The sequence below is a fragment of the Macaca nemestrina genome, chromosome 12, assembly GCF_043159975.1.
Source record: "Macaca nemestrina isolate mMacNem1 chromosome 12, mMacNem.hap1, whole genome shotgun sequence".
In the NCBI taxonomy this organism is placed as follows: domain Eukaryota; kingdom Metazoa; phylum Chordata; class Mammalia; order Primates; family Cercopithecidae; genus Macaca; species Macaca nemestrina.
Window position 1 is genome coordinate 12,555,509 of NC_092136.1, and position 15,211 is coordinate 12,570,719.

Here is a 15,211-nt window from a genome sequence, read left to right on the forward strand (position 1 = left end):
CAAGCCCAGCTAATTCTTTAATTTTTTGTAAAGATGGTCTCACTTTGTTTCCCAGGCTAGTCTCAAACTCCTGAGCTCAAGTGATCCGCCAGCCTCAGCCTCCCAAAGTGCTGGGATTATAGGCATGAGCCACCTCTCTTGGCCTCAGGCAAGGGTCTTGAGGGGGCCCACCCAGGGCCACACAGGAGACAGAGGCCAGATTCTGTGACAATCTGCATTGTGGCTTTTTTTGGGGGATGGGGGGGTGGTGGGCGAAGTTTCACTCTGTCGCCCAGGCTGGAGTGCAGTGGCACGATCTCCGCTCACTGCAACCTCTGCCTTCTGGGTTCAAGCAATTCTCTGCCTCAGCCTCCTGAGTAGCTGGGACTACAGGCGCCCGCCACCACACCTGGCTAATTTTTGTATTTTTAGTAGAAACAGGGTTTCACCATGTTGAACAGGCTGGTCTTGAACTCCTGTCCTCGTGATCCACCTGCATCGGCCTCCCAAAGTGCTGAGATTACAGTCATGAGCCACCACGTCCGGCCTGCAGTGTGGCCTTGACCAAGTCTCCACCTCTGTCTTGGCCTCTGTTTCCTCTGCTCCAGCATCAGGGCAGCTTCTATTTGTGTGCACTCTGTGCATGTTGGATTTTATCCAGAAGGCAGCTGCTGCTATTAGCTGAAGCTCAGAATGGTTAAGTGACAACTGGAGGTCACAGAAGGCTTAGGTGACTGACCGATGGCAGGGAGCTGCCTTGGGTTGTGTAGAGCTGGAATTTGAACACAGGCAGTCGGATTCCAGGGCTCAGGCCTGTGACAGGTACAGTCTGCTGACTGCCTGGGCCTGGGAAGGAGCTCTGGGCTGATGCTCTCTGGAAGCAAGGGGATGAGGCCACTGAAAGTGAAGCCGCGTGGTCAGCGCCCCTGGCCTGCTCCTCTGGGCCATCCCCTAGAGACTAACTGCCTTACATGTCTTGTAAACGCTCATGCTGAGAGGCCGGAACTCTCCCGCTGTCCCCTGACATCACAGAGCAGGAGAGGGAAGCCACACAGCAAGACGTCCCTTCAACAGGGACTAGCATCCTGAGGAGCCACCAGATAGAAAGTGTTCCCTCCTCCTGTCCTTGGGACACAGAGAATTTCCCAGCACTGACTCTACCCTGGTCTTGGTGCCTACCAGGGGCCAAGGCTGGAATGTAGAGGCCCTTAGGCCACTGCAGGAGAGCTTGATGAGGTTGGTCAGAGGCTGGGCTGTGTGCGAGGGGAGACCAAAGGCCACACTCAGAGAGGAAAGGTGCATCCTGGGGGCAAAGCCATGGCAGCTGGGCAGGTAGGGGGTAGCAACATGGGAGCCAACTGCATGGACTCAGGGAGGCTGGGCGACTGACATCCTGGTGTTAAGGTGGGTGATACCCAGAAGCCCACATCTGCCATATCCATTCATTCATTCATTCATCTGGTATTTACTGAGCACCTCCATATGTGCCAGGCACTGTTCTGGGCTTTGGACTTTCAGTGTGAACAAGGCATATACGGTCCATGACCTTGTTGAGGCTCATAACTGAGAAGGGTTCCTTAGCATGGCCTTCGAGCCTCCCCCAAATCTGACCAACCTGCCTTCTCCGATGCAGTGCCTCATGAATTGTCCCCCTGCCCTGGCCAAACTGCTGCCTGGTGCAGGACAACGGAGGTGGAGACGATGGAGAGAGGATGTAAACAGGCGCCAATGTCCCTGGCACCATAACTCCTCCACCCCCCATTGAGCCAGATAGAGGAAGGACGGGCAGGAAACATGAGCTGTAAAAGGACACTCGGAGGAGAAGAAATGAAGACACGAAATAGAGATGAGGTGCCGTGTGTGTGTGTGTGTGTGTGTGTCTGTCTGTGTGTCTGTGTGTCTGTTCTGTAAGTCTCTGTATATCCATCTGTTTTTGTGTCTATGTGTCCAGCACGGTGGCTCACGTCTTTAATCTCAGCACCTTAGGAAGCCAAGGTGGGAGGATCGCTTGAGCCGAGGAGTCTGAGACCAGCCTTGGCAACATAGCAAGACCCCCATCTCTACAACAAATACAAAAAGTTAGTTGGGTGTGATGGTGTGAGCCTGTAGTATCAGATACTCAGGAGGCTGAGATGAGAGGGTCACTTGAGCCCGGGAGGCTGAGGCTGCAGAGAGCCGTGGTTGCACCACCGCACTCCAGCCTGAGTGACAGAGGGAGAGCCTGTCTCAAAAGCAAACAACAACCCTGACACTTGGTAATTTCTAAGAAAAAAGGTTTAATGGGCTCACGGCTCTGCAGGCTGTAGAGGAAGTACAGCACCAGTATCTGCTTCTGGGAAGGCCTCAGGAAGCTTCCACTCATGGTGGAAGGTAAAAGGGGAACAGGTATTTCTTTTGTTTTATTTTTAGATGGAGTCTTACTCTGTTGCTCAGGCTGGAGTGCAGGGGTGTGATCTCAGCTCACTGCAACCTCTGCCTCCCAGGTTCAAGCCATTCTTGTGCCTCAGCCTCCTGAGTAGCTGGGATTACAGGCATGCGCCACCACGCCCAGCTAATATTTTGTATTTTTCGTATTTGTATCTTTGGCCAGACTGATCTCAAATTCCTGACCTCGAGTGACCCACCTGCCTCAGCCTCCCAAAGTGCTGGAATTACAAGCGTGAGCCACTGCGCCCAGCCAGGATCAGGCACTTCACACACAGGAGCAGGAGCCAGAGGTGGGGGGTGCCACACACTTTTTAACAACCAAGTCTCATGAGAATTCACTATAGTGAGGACAGCACCAAGCCATGAGGGATCCATTCCCGTGACCCCGTCACCTCCCACCAGGCCCCACCTCCAGCACTGAGGATTCCAATGCAACATGCGATTTGGGTGGGGACAAATACTCAAACCACATCAGGCTGGCTGTGTGTGTGTCTGCGTGTCTAAGAGTCCTGGGTGTTTATGTGAAGATCTGGTGTTTGGGCACGTTCGTTTGTGTTTCCATGTGTGTGGTTGTGTTAGTTTATGTGTACTTCCGTTGGCATTTATGTGCCTAGATGTGTGTGTGCATGCCTTCAGGGGTCTGTGTGCACTTGCGTGTTTGTATTTGCGTGTGCTTTTGTGTTGAGTGCGTGTGTGTGTGTGTCTTTGGGCAGGGAGAGGCTGGCTGATCCCGCACTCGCTCACTCTCCACCTTACTATGGCCATGGCTGGGGCCCAGCCCAGTCCCTTTGGTGACTCACTCCTATTGCTGGGGCATGGACTGGCAGGTCGCCACCCACAGTCTGGGCTGTCACTGGGTCCTGAGTCTGGCTCTGAGACTCTGTGTCTTCTGCTTCCCTCCTCCCACGCTGGGACCAGCTGGAGCCACCCACAGCCCACATGGAGCCCCAGCCAGGCTGTGGACAGTCCCCAGGCCTGCCGTTCAAGACTATGCTGGGTACGGCCAGGCTCTGGGGCCAGCAGCACTGCTCCACAGACCTCCACTAAGGAGCACAAGTGGAGGCAAGGGGTCGGAAGACACCCCCTCTGCATGCCCAGACGGGGATGCAAGGCACAGGGGACACCCCCAACCCAGCGCTGCTGCTGCCTTTCTGCCCTGTGTGACCCTGAGCAGCTCACGCACCCTCTCTGGTCCACACTCCTCATTTATAAGGAGCTGGTGCTAGCAGGGCCACGGCATACAGTTGTAGTGTTGTGCACTGCACAAATGCACCTGGCTGAGGTGACAAAAGGTGCTGAGAGCTGGCCCAGATGCTGGCCCTCAGTCTTGCAGGCTGAGGGCCTATGTCAGGCTGCAACATCTGGAGGAAGAGACACCCTTCTCTTCTCGTGCAGGATGTTGGCTCATCAGGGCCTGCGCTCACCTGGGACATGTAAGGGGCAGCTTGTTCTCTTTCTCACAAACAGGCCGCCCTGCTCTGGTCACCTTGGCTGGGAGGGAGAGTGGCACCAGCCTTTGTGATCAGCTCCCCGCGTCGTGTCGGTGTCCAGGTGGCCATGCGTCCGAGACTCTCCTCTTTCTCCTTGCCCTGAGTCTGCTTCCCTCCCCTTCTCTGGCCCACCGGCCCCTCCCCTGGGGTTGTTCCACCCACACTTGACCAAGTACTTTCCCAAATAGCACGGGCCATAAAGGACCCTTTAAAGGACAAGAAACTGAGTCGGGAGAATGAAGTGCCCATCCATCGTGTCATGGTTCTTCAGAGGTTCCAGCCAAGCCCTTCCGACTCCAAATCTGGCCCAGCTCCTCCACCCCTGCACCCACTGCCCCAGCTGACCCCTCCTTTTTCCAGCCACCCTGATAGTGATGTCACACTTCTCTGCTTCAATGCTGTTTATTTCATTAGGAAAGTAGCCGGGCGGGGGCGCCCCCCTGGGGGATCGAGTGGGGGTACAGACAATAGCCTGGCTCCTGTGCCCCAGGGTTGACAAACCTGTGGAGGAGAAGCAGAGGCGAAGCCTGAGCAAGGGGCTCTGGGGTGTTTCTGTGTGCTTGCCTGGCACAGAAGAGGTTCTGAGAGGCCCCCTGATCTCACACCCCCCACTCAGAAGCGGGGGTCCCCAGGCAGCACTGGCTTAACCCAGGGCTGGGGAGGCAGGGCTGGCCCACAATGGCTGCCCACAGACCGGGAGCAGCTGAGTGTGGGAGTCCCCAGCCCCTTACCAAGGGCTCAGGGCTCAGCTGTGTGCCATGAAGCGGCTGCTGTGAGGTGCGTCCCGGTAGAAGGGGTCGGCTGAGGTCAGGGTTCTGCAGGGAGGCAAGAGGAGAGTGTTGGGGGTGTTGGCAGGCAAGGATGGACCTTGTCTTCTTCTCTTCTGCCTGACCCTCCCTGAGAGAGCACAGCCAGGGCTCAGCCAGGGCAGCCAAGCCACAGACATTCTTTGCCTGCCAACTCTGGGCATTTGTTGGTATAAATGTAATTTCTGAGGAATTGAATTGAGCAGAAAGGAGCTGAGTGAGGCGGAACCACAGTCCATTCATCTCTGGATCCGTCCCCCCATCCCCCTCTGGATCCAAACCACCCCAGAGCCCCTCGCTCAGATCCTCCCCCTCCAGCCCTCCTGGCCTGGGGTACTGGGGCAGGAGAAGGAGGAGGAGACATCTGAGGGAGGGGTCACTGGACGGAGAGGAGGAGAGGAGTCAGTGCTGGCAGGAGAAGGGACGCCAGAGCCAGCCAGAGGAGATGGGCCTCTCATAGGAATGAACCAGACTAACAGCAAGAGAGGAGAGGAAGAGAAAGACGTGGCTCAGGGCCTGGATGAGGGGTAGGGAGAAGGAACAGAGCTGGGGGGAGTGCCACCTTCCCACGTGGGGATGCAGGTGCCGCAGGCTCTCCGTGGGGTTGGGGGCGGCCTCCATGCAGCTGACTGGCTGGCTGAGGGCGTAGCCTCCCGGTATCTGGGGCTGGATGCCACCTCGAGTCCAGCCTTCCCGGTCTAGACCTTTGGGGATGTTCTCGAAGTACCTGGAGGAGAGGAGGGGTCCTTGGCTGGAATCTGGCCTTTGCCCACCTCTGCAGCCCCTCCTGCCCCTCTCCATCGGCCCTCAGATCACCCAACCTCCCCGCCTTTGCTCATGCTGTCCTCCTCGTCTGACTCTCCCTAAGCCCACGTCCACTGGGTGAAGCCTTACTCGAAAAGCCTGCCCTGCCCTCTGCCTGACGCTGAAACACTCTTTGGAGTGTAAAAGGACAGTTTCAGTGACGCCCTTGTCCCTGGCCTGCCAGCACCTTGGGGTGGGGACCCCGTCTCATCCACTTCTCTAGGCACTTAACTTTCCTTCCATTTCATTTCCATCTCCTTCCATTTAACTGAGCACAGCCAGGTCCGGAAGGTGCAAACACAAGTAAGATGGGGGTCCCACCCTTGAACTTATGAAGAGGGGATGCAGACAGATCAATGCAGAAATCGGTGATGACAATCCTGGGGCCCTGCGCGCACCAGAAAGCACCAGCAAGTGTGCCTGACAGCCAGAAGGAGCTCAGGACACGACAGGACACGACAGGCTGGAAGGACCCAGCAGAGAGGGCTGGAGCTGGTCTCTGCCAGAGCCACAGGAGGAGATGTTTGCCTAAGAAGGGGTCGGAACATCGTTGCCCTCACACCCAGACTGAGCCTCTGGCCCTCCCCCCACCTCCGTGGGAACTGGAGCAGCCACTGTGCAGCGAGTCAGCTGTGCGAGGCGCAAGCACTGCTCCTCCCCTCTGAGCCTCAGGGGTTAGGCCAGAGGACAACCAGCGGCCCTTCCAGCTCAGACTCTCTGTTGCTCCTCCAGGTCACCGCCCTCCCCTCTTTTCAGTCTCAATTCAAACGTCACCTGCTCAAGGCCACCGATTTCAAATCTGACCCGTGCCCACTGCAGCCCTCCCGATCCCTTTCTCCCTGCCCATCACCTAACAGCTCTCACTAACTGACCGCAGCCACATGCATGCCCCCTCCCGTGCTGAGGTCTGAGCTCCGTAGGGCAGGAGCTGCACACACATTCCCAGGGCCTGCAGCAGGCCCTGGCACCCAGTCAGGGCTCAGTTAAAGTCTGTTCCATGAATGGATTCTGGGAGGTATCCTGGAGCAGGGGGTGGGGCAGGGGGAGCCTGAGGAGACAGGGAGGTTGCAGGGACACCTTGGAGGACCAGGAGTTGGAGAGGAAGCAGGGTGGACACAGATGACTGATACTGTGAGGAAAGCTTGCGCTTCCTGGCTTAGAGGAGTTTGTCTGAAAAATTATACTTCCTGGAGCCGGGCAGATCACGAGGTCAGGAGATCGAGACCATCCCGGCTAACACAGTGAAACCCTGTCTCTACTAAAAATACAAAAAATTAACCAGGCTTGGTGGCAGGCGCCTGTAGTCCCAGCTACTCGGGAGGCTGAGGCAGGAGAATGGCGTGAACTCCAGAGGCGGAGCTTGCAGTGAGCGGAGATCGTGCCACGGCACTCCAGCCTGGGCAACAGAGCGAGACTCTGTCTCAAAAAAAAAAAAAAAAAAAAAAAAGAATTATACTTCCTGGCAGGGCACGGTGGCTCACGCCTGTTATCTCAGCACTTTGGGGAGGCCGAGGCAGGCAGATCACTTGAGGTCAGGAGTTCAAGACTAGCCTGGCCAACACAGCAAAATCCCATCTCTACTCAAAATACAAAAATTAGCTGGGCATGGTGGCACATGCCTGTAATCCCAGCTACTCAGGAGGGTGAGACAGGAGAATCACTCGAAGCCACAAGGCGAAAGTTGCGGTGAGCTGAGATCATGCCATTGCACTCCAGCCTGGGCGACAGAGTGAAACGCCATCAAAAAAAAAAAAAAAGAAGAAGAAGAATTACACTTCCTTTATACCATTCCTATAATGCTCTCCCCACCCAGTCCTGGCCCCAGAAGCCTTCCCCATGGCTCTGGGGCCACCTCCTCCTGGAAGCCCTCCCTGATGCCCAGGACAGTCACTCTTCATCCAGGGAATGCAAAGCACAGAATTTACCTTCTGAGGGAGCTTTGAGCCCACCAACCATTGGCTGGATGGAGTGTCTTAGCAGATGCTGCTGCTCCAGACTCCCTCAATCTCCCCTGTTCTTTCCATGTCCACCAGCCTGGCCACCAATGCCCTGTACTGCATATCTGTGGGAAAGCTACCCTTGGGATGCTAGAACCTGCTTTGCCTGAGCAAGGAGGCACCTGGGATTTAATGTTGCCTGAGGATAACCTTTAACCAATGACTGATGGATGTGGGGGTATAAATACCCCAGCTTTCTCACCTTTGACTGGGGTAGTTGAGTTGTGTGCTTTACACTGTTTTCTAGAGTTTTCCCGGTGGAATAGCTGGCTTAGTAACATGCTCGTTATTACTGCCTTCCCTCCCTCATCCCACTTCTCCACTCCCACACGCCTAATAACTGCCTAATAATGTGCTTGCACTCCAATCCTTGGCTTAGGGTCTGCTTCTGGGGAACCCACATTCACTCAGCGTTGATCTTCTCCACGAGGCTGTGAGCTCATTACTTATCCTCATTACTTAAAGAGTCTCAGTCTCTTTCTCAAATGGTTTCAGCTTTGGACCAGGAAGCGGACCTCACCCTTGGTTGTAGGTGGTCAGGTATCGCTGATCCCTGTCAGGATCACAGGGGCTCCGGACATACATAGGGTTGTTAAGGCTGAACCCTGTGGGCTCCTGCATAAGGGGGTAGACAGGAGAATTGTCAGGTCAGAAGGGGTGGGGATTTGGGGGTGGAGGTTGGGTGTAGCAGGTCTCACCTTTTTCCCCACAGTCTCCCGGCCAAGCAGGGCAACATTTGTCTGTTGCATCCGATGAAGTGGCTGGAACTGCTGGTGGCTCACGCTGCTGGGTTCTGGGCAGGGAGGGGGCACCTGCAGGGGACAGAGCCACCAGAAGGGAGGCTGAGGTGGCCAGGCTGAGGCAGCAGGGATGGAGAGGGGGCAGGCAGAGGCACACACAGCTGCGACCTGTCCCCAGCCCCAGCGACCCTCCCTTCCCCTTCCAGTCAAGTCTATTTCAGACCACACCCCTCGTCTTCCAGCCCCCAGGAAGGCCCAGTCTCTCTTCGCCCTCCACCTGGGGCCCTACCTCCACGTCCCCAAATATTCTAATTCTTCCCATTCCTCAATGCCTGACCCAAATGCCACCTCGTCCCAGAAACCTCCCTGTCTCCTCCCTCCTCTGAGCGAGGAGCCAAGGCCACTCACTCTGGGGTTCAGAATCCTTTCATTCCCTCGGCTGAAGGCTGTTTCCCACTTGGAGCCTCTGGCCAACACAGGTAGGAACTCATCTCCCTGGAGGGAGCAAAGCAGCCACTGGCACCAGGATGTGGCTGCTTCCCCCACCACCTTCCAGAGCCATGTTCTAACTGCTCCCTGCCAGGCGGTCCCCAGCCTCCCCCTAGCTCAGCTTACGTGCAGGTGAGTCTTGGGGAGGAAGTCAGACTTGGTGACACTCTGGCCTGGGAGGAGGGCCTGGAAAGAGGCCCACAGAGGATGTCAGCTCCCCAGTGGCAGGCTGGGCCCCGGCGGCTCCCACCCACTCTGTCTCCAGGCCCCTGCTGTGCTGAACACAGAGGAGAACTCAGCTCAAATGGGCATCACTGAGAAAAGGGAAGTGTTTGGGGAGAAGACAGGGGAAGGCATGACCTTGAATGGGACCAGCAGGCCAGGGCTCTTGTCTGAACTCTGAATGACCTTGGCTACACCTCTTCATCTCTTTGGACCTCAGTCTTCTCATCTATAAAACGGGGGAACTGGACCAAAGCAGTGGGTTTCACCTAAGCTCTTTCATCTTGTGCTTGAACAAAGGGCTCTGCAGCTCACATTCTTTAGGAAAGCTAGGAACCCTGAGACTGGAGGGCGTCAAGTCCCCTAAAGTTCTAGCAGGAGCCCAGCCGACTTACAGGGTCCCCAGGGAGGGCCTGTGAGGGTGGTTGGAAGACAATGGGGCTCTGGCGGGACTCTTTGGTGAAGCTGCTCCCCTCCTTGGCGCCGATCGAGTTCTTCTGCAAGAAATCTGCAAAGGAAATGTCTCATGTGCTGCCAGGCCACCTGGCCCCCCGCGTGTCCTCCAGAGGCTCAGTGTCCCAGCAGGTGCGGAGCGAGTGGATCCCAAGATCCTGGAGACCTGTGCCATGAGGATCGTGGGTGGCAGGGCGAGGATTCCAGAGTCCAGGCCAGAGGACAGGAGAGGGAGCAGCAGGAAGGGCATGCACCAGCCAAGCCGCCCTCCTGAGAGGCCCAAGGCACCGAGGTCAGCCTGGGAGAGGCGCTTCCCCGCAGCCACCTGTGCATCCTTCTTTCTTCCACTGGTGCCTTCTTAGTCCTAAGCCAGCTCCAGGGCCCCTGGGGCAGGAAGTAGGGAGGTGGATTGGAAGGGCCTACCTGGCTGGTCTAGAGGCTCCCTGAGATACTTGGAATTGTACTCCGAAGTCATGAAGCGTGGGCCCTGGAACACAGAGGTTGGAAGAATGGCGGCACCGGCCCACCAGGGCCCCAAAGGCATGCGGCGGCAGTGGAGTGGCGCCTCGGTTATCTGTGCTCTGAGGAGGCCTGTGTGGGCCACTACAGCACCCTGGACACAAGTCTCTCTGGGGTGGGGCATCGCAGGGCCAGGAATTTCAGCATAAGAGCACAGTGCCCCTGTGACTATGAATACCACGTCACACCCCACACCAGACTCCTGGTAATGAGCGGGGGGCCCAGAGGGACCGAGATCAGGAGGGGCTGTGAGCGAGAGGAGGAAGGCTGGGGGAAGAGGATGAGCGTTAAAAGGCGAGAAGTCACATTGATGCTATTTTGGAAATAGCCAATATCAAATCCTTTGTTTTCCCGTCTTTCTTGGCGCCCTGAGCTCACACTGAGCTGGCTTCTTGGATGAGTCGGTGCAACACTTTTCTTGAGGTGGGAGGAGGAGGCAGATGTGGCCCCTCTGCCCCACCCCGAAGACCTTAGCCAGGCTGCCACTCACATATCGGAAGTTCTCCCGCTCCAGCGGGCCCTGGCCCTGCTGCTGGTGGAGCAGGGGCACTTCCCTGGGCTCCAGCCCGGTGATGGCCTGGGGCCCATGCTCCTGGGTGTCAAAATGGACCTTCCGGACCTGGAAGGAAGAAGGGCCAATTACAGGTGAGGGGGCGGCAGTCACTGCCTGACTCTGCTTCTGCCCTTGACCTTTACAGAGTACAGTATCTGCAGAGCAGCCAGAGGGGGTCCCTTCACAATGAAACCTGTGCTTCCCTCCTCTGCTTAGAGCTCTGCAGCCTTCCTATCATGCTCACAGGGAATTCCACGTCCTCCTGGTGGCCCACAAGGACCTGAGTGCCTCACCTTGCTCTAGCTGCTCATCTCCTTTCTGTGCCCCCCTCGGGGCCTTTGCACTCGCTGCTGACACTGCCTGGGCCACTCCTCCCTCAGACAGCTGCATCTGGAGGAGCTGGCCTCCCTCAAGTCTTTGTCCAGTGTCTCCATAGCAAGCTCTTTCCCAACCCTCCTGATTTGCAGGTGCAACTCCTTCACTTCTTATTTATTACTTTTTTTTTTTTTTTTTTTGAGACAGAGTCTTGCTCTGTTGCCCAGGCTGGAGTGCAGTGGCGTGATCTCAGCTTCCTGCAACCTCCACCTCCCGGGTTCAGTCAATTTTTGTGCCTCAGCCTCCCAAGTAGCCGGGACTACAGACGCAAGCCACCACATCCAGCTGAGTTTGTTGTATTTTTTTTGGCAGAGTTGGGGTTTCACCATGTTGGCCAGGCTGGCCCACCAGCAGTTGGCCTCAAGTGATCCACCCGACTTGGCCTCTCAAAGTGCTGGGATTACAGGTGCGAGCCACTGTGCCTGCCCTTTTTTTTTTTTTTTGAGACCAAGTCTCATTCCATTGCCCAGGCAATCTCAGCCTCACTGCAACCTCTGCCTCCCGAGTTCAAGCGATTCTCCTGCCTCAGCCTCCCAAGTAGCTGGGATTACAGGTGCATGCCACCACTCCCAGCTAATTTTTGTATTTTTAGTAGAGATGGGGTTTCTCCATGTTGGCCAGACTGGTCTCGAACTCCTGACCTCAAGTGATCTGCCCACTTCAGAGCCATCATGCCTGGCCTGCAATTCCTTCACTTCTCTTCCTCCCTGCTTCTCCCCGTTATATTTCCTACCACCCATCCCACCCCGCACTCTACCAGCTCTTATCATCTTCAAATACGAAGGAGGATATTCAGAACATACTGGCGGGATGAATGAATGAGTGTCCATTCTGGTGGTGGTGCTGATGATAAGAAGGGTGGTAATAATGAGGACAGAAATGAAAAAGATGGGGCCATGCCTGTAATCCCAGCACTTTGGGAGGCTGAGGCGGGCGGATCACAAGATCAAGAGATCGAGACTATCCTGGCTAACACGGTGAAACCCTGTCTCTACTAAAAATACAAAAAATGAGCTGGGTGTGGTGGCACATGCCTGTAATCCCAGCTACTGGGGAGGCTGAGGCAGGAGAATCACTTGAACCCAGGAGGCAGAGGTTGCAGTGAGCCGAGATCGTGCCACTGTACTCCAGCCTGGGCAACAGAGTGAGACTCCATCTCACAAAAAAGAAAGGAAAAAGATGGGGTGAGGATGTCGATGGTAGGGGACAGTGGTGGTGGTAGGGACGGTGATGGGGCTTGCAGGTGTGGAAGGAAGTGTGAGGCTCATGGGAATGGGACAGCGATGGGGATGGAAATGGAGGCGGAGGTAATGGTGGGGCTGGGGCAGGGAATGGAGGTGGTGGGAATGGTGGGGACAAGGATGAGGACAAAGGGGAGAAAGATGAGTGGCCCCCATCCCTACAATGTGGCTGCTCCATGCCCTGTCACCCCCACCTTGACCAACTGTTGGCAGTGCAGCCCTAGCCCCACCCTACCCTAAGGCTTCCCTCTCCTAGCCCTGGCCCAGCACTGACCTCCTTGGTGGGGAGACCTGCACTGGCCTTCTCCCGCCCGTAGCCTGAGCTGGTCTGGTGCATGCTCCAGGGCAGGGGATGCTTGCCGTCAGGCACCTCCAGGGGGCGGTAGCTCTGGCTGGCCACAGACTGGAAATGGTCCTGGGCTTGTTCCCTGAGGGTGAGGAGGAGCTAGAACCCCAGGCCGCCTGCCTCTGTCCTCTGCTCAGGAGCTACCTTCCTCCCTGCACCCTCCCACAGATGACTCAGGGGTTGGCCGTGCCCTGTGTCACCCAGGACCCCCAGCCTAGGCCAGGCAAAGCTCAGGGTCCCCATTCACGGAGCCTGGAGTTGGTCTGATGAGCAGGGCAGGGGCTGGGAAGGAGCCGTACAGACCGTACCCCCTGGCCGGGTTGTCTAAGGCCTCCAGACTGGCTTGGCATGAGACCACGGGCCGGAAATTTGATTTGTAGCCGGTGCCTGTGTGACTGCCCACACGGGGCTTGAAATCCTCTCGACCTGCCAGAGGGGCAACGAGAAGACAGACCCCAAGGTCAAAAACAGGCAGGGCTTCCCAGGCAGGGCCAGCGTCCTCCGAGGGGCACAGGGGTCCCAGTGACAGGAGAGGGCTCAGAGCCACGGGCAGGAGCTTTGCAAGCCTGCCCTTTCAGGACTGATGGCAGGAAATGGAGTGGGTGGGCTGGGGACAAGGTCGGTGTGGCAGAATCACAGTGACAGGGTTGCAGGGACAGAACTGGAGAAGGGAGCAGCGGGGCCGGGCTCAGGGGACAGACGGATTCAGCGTGACAGGTTGCTCTGCAGTGTGACAGCCAGAGGGGCTGCTCCTCCCTCAGAGAGAGCCCCTCCCTTCCCGCCATTGTCCTGGGGGAAGCTGCTGCGCAAAGGTGCCCTCACCGTAGGCTGTGCAGTAGCTGGTGGCGTAGAATTTCAGGGGGTCCGTGTAGCCCCCCGAACTCATCTTCACATAAGGGGAGACGACCCCCAGGGGAAGTTTCCCCATCATGATGCTGTGGGGCAGGGCCCCGGGGGGCCTAAAAAGGAAGCACGGGGAGCCTCGTGGGTCCCAAGCCCAGCTTAGAAGCCCATGGGGCAAAGATCTGCGCCCCCACACAGCTGGCCCCTTCTCCCAGGCCTCTGTCTCTCTGCCCCAGCTCCCACGTCCCTAAACTGAGGGCGAAACTGATCATCCACACTTATCCCAAGAGTCCTCGTGTCTCCTCTCACTTTCCCACACCTTCTTATTAACTCTTCCTGTCTCCATTTACCGCGGGGACAGTGAGGTTTAAAGAGATAAAGGATTTGCTCATAATAGGTGGTACTGCCGGGATTCAGACCTAGATATTTGACTCCTCGGCCCCCGACCTGAACCTTACATATCCACCTCTTGGAATGAATGAGCCGACAACCCGCTATCTGGGGAATTCTTGGCTCCCACCCAAGAAGTCAGGCTGGGACGCTCACTCCCAGCTCCCGGCTCCTCTCTCTCCCTCAGCTCCCATGGCCTTGCCTGCCTCTGGCCTTGCCTGCCTCCCCTGGGAGTTGGCTCCGCTCTCCCCAAGGCCCAACCACAGCGGCCCCACCCTCACCTTTCCTCTGCAGAGGCTCTGAGGTCAGGGAGAGGCTGCAGGAGGCAGAGCTCTGCAGAGAAGCCAGCCCTCCTGGAGGTGGCCAAGCAGGAGAAACAATGTGTAGCCTAGCAACTGGTGCCTAGCAACAGCGTCCCCAGGCCTCTGAGCCCTTCTAGGGCCAGGGCCCACTGAGGGACTGACCTGGCCAGGAGGGGAGGGTCAGGAGCTGCCCCAGCAAGGCCCTGCCTCCAGGGCTCCAGCCCCCACCTCTGGCCTCCTCCACAGGGCTGGGAAGAGTTGCTGTCTGCATGACATAAAATAACAGATAATCCCGAACACTCATTCCCATAAAGTACCCACTACTCGGCAGATACTTTACATCCTCTATCTCTGTCCTCTGAGCAGCTCTTCAGTAGCTATGATTATCCCCATTTTCACTGGGGGAACATGAGGCTTAGAAAAGCAAAGTGACTTGACTCCAGAGATCTCGCAATCAGAAAATAGCCAAGTTGAGATTCAAACGTGGGTGGATCTGGATCCCGCTCTTCTGCCTCGCGGTAAATCAATGTTTACTACGTTCCGCTGGAGCCACATCTGTGCTAAGCCCTTTAACACACATTACGTTGTGTACTCCCCCAAACCACCCTCTGAACTGGGCACTATTATTGTAGGGCCAATAAACTGCAGCAGTTAAGAGTGCGGTTCAAATCCGATCTGTCACCTTTGATGAGGTACTTATCCTCTTCACGCCCCCATATCCCCGTCTTCACAAGAGATGTGACTGCACCCACCTCACAGGGCTGCTGGCAGATTTAGCAAGAGCATGGATTCAGTACCTGGCAGGTAGTAAATGCTCATTTTTTTTTTTTTTTTTTAAGAGAGACAGGATCTTGTGCTGTCACCTGGGTTGGAGTGCAGAGGCACCATCATAGCTCAGTCCAGCCTCCAACTCCTAAGCTCAAGCAATCCTCTTGCCTCAGACGCTCAAGTAGCCGGAACTACAGGTGTGTGTTCCCCCATGCCTGACTTGCTTATTTATTTATTATTTGTTGTAGAGACAGCATCTTGCTATGTTGCTCAGGATGGTCTTGAACTCCTGGCCTCAAGTGATCCTCCTGCCTCAGCCTCCTGAGTTGCCAGGATTACAGGAACAAGCCACCACACTCGGCAAATGCTCAATTTGTAAAAACTGCTGTACTTTCAGCCTTATTTTGCAGATAGGAAAGGTGAGGCTCAAGGGCAAGCAGCCCAGGCCCCACAGTGGGTGGAGATGG

The 15,211-nt window shown here is 56.4% G+C and overlaps 1 protein-coding gene across 1 annotated transcript; it reads right to left on the bottom strand.

Annotated features, from left to right (window-relative positions):
- Window positions 1–4,279: 4,279 nt before the first annotated feature.
- Window positions 4,280–14,084, bottom strand: SAXO4 (stabilizer of axonemal microtubules 4). Its single transcript, XM_011720378.2, has 14 exons — window positions 13,956–14,084; window positions 13,264–13,400; window positions 12,750–12,867; window positions 12,370–12,523; window positions 10,417–10,545; window positions 9,831–9,894; window positions 9,350–9,462; window positions 8,859–8,918; window positions 8,652–8,738; window positions 8,202–8,315; window positions 8,024–8,118; window positions 5,265–5,429; window positions 4,628–4,711; window positions 4,280–4,397 (listed from the first exon to the last, which is right to left on the bottom strand). Exons 2-13 carry the CDS (start codon window positions 13,370–13,372, stop codon window positions 4,642–4,644), a joined length of 1,278 nt encoding a protein of 425 aa, XP_011718680.2. The 5' UTR covers window positions 13,373–13,400; window positions 13,956–14,084; the 3' UTR covers window positions 4,280–4,397; window positions 4,628–4,641.
- Between the last annotated feature and the right edge of the window lie 1,127 nt (window positions 14,085–15,211).

Coding starts and splice junctions, on each gene's coding strand:
- SAXO4 (XM_011720378.2), bottom strand. CDS start 13,372: ATGATGGGGAAACTTCCCCTGGGGGTCGTCTCCCCTTATGTGAAGATG. Junction 8,739..8,858: donor TCCCCAAGACTCACCTGCAC/GTAAGCTGAGCT, acceptor TGCTCCCTCCAG/GGAGATGAGTTCCTACCTGT. Junction 4,712..5,264: donor CTGCATCCCCACGTGGGAAG/GTGGCACTCCCC, acceptor GCCTCCCTGCAG/AACCCTGACCTCAGCCGACC.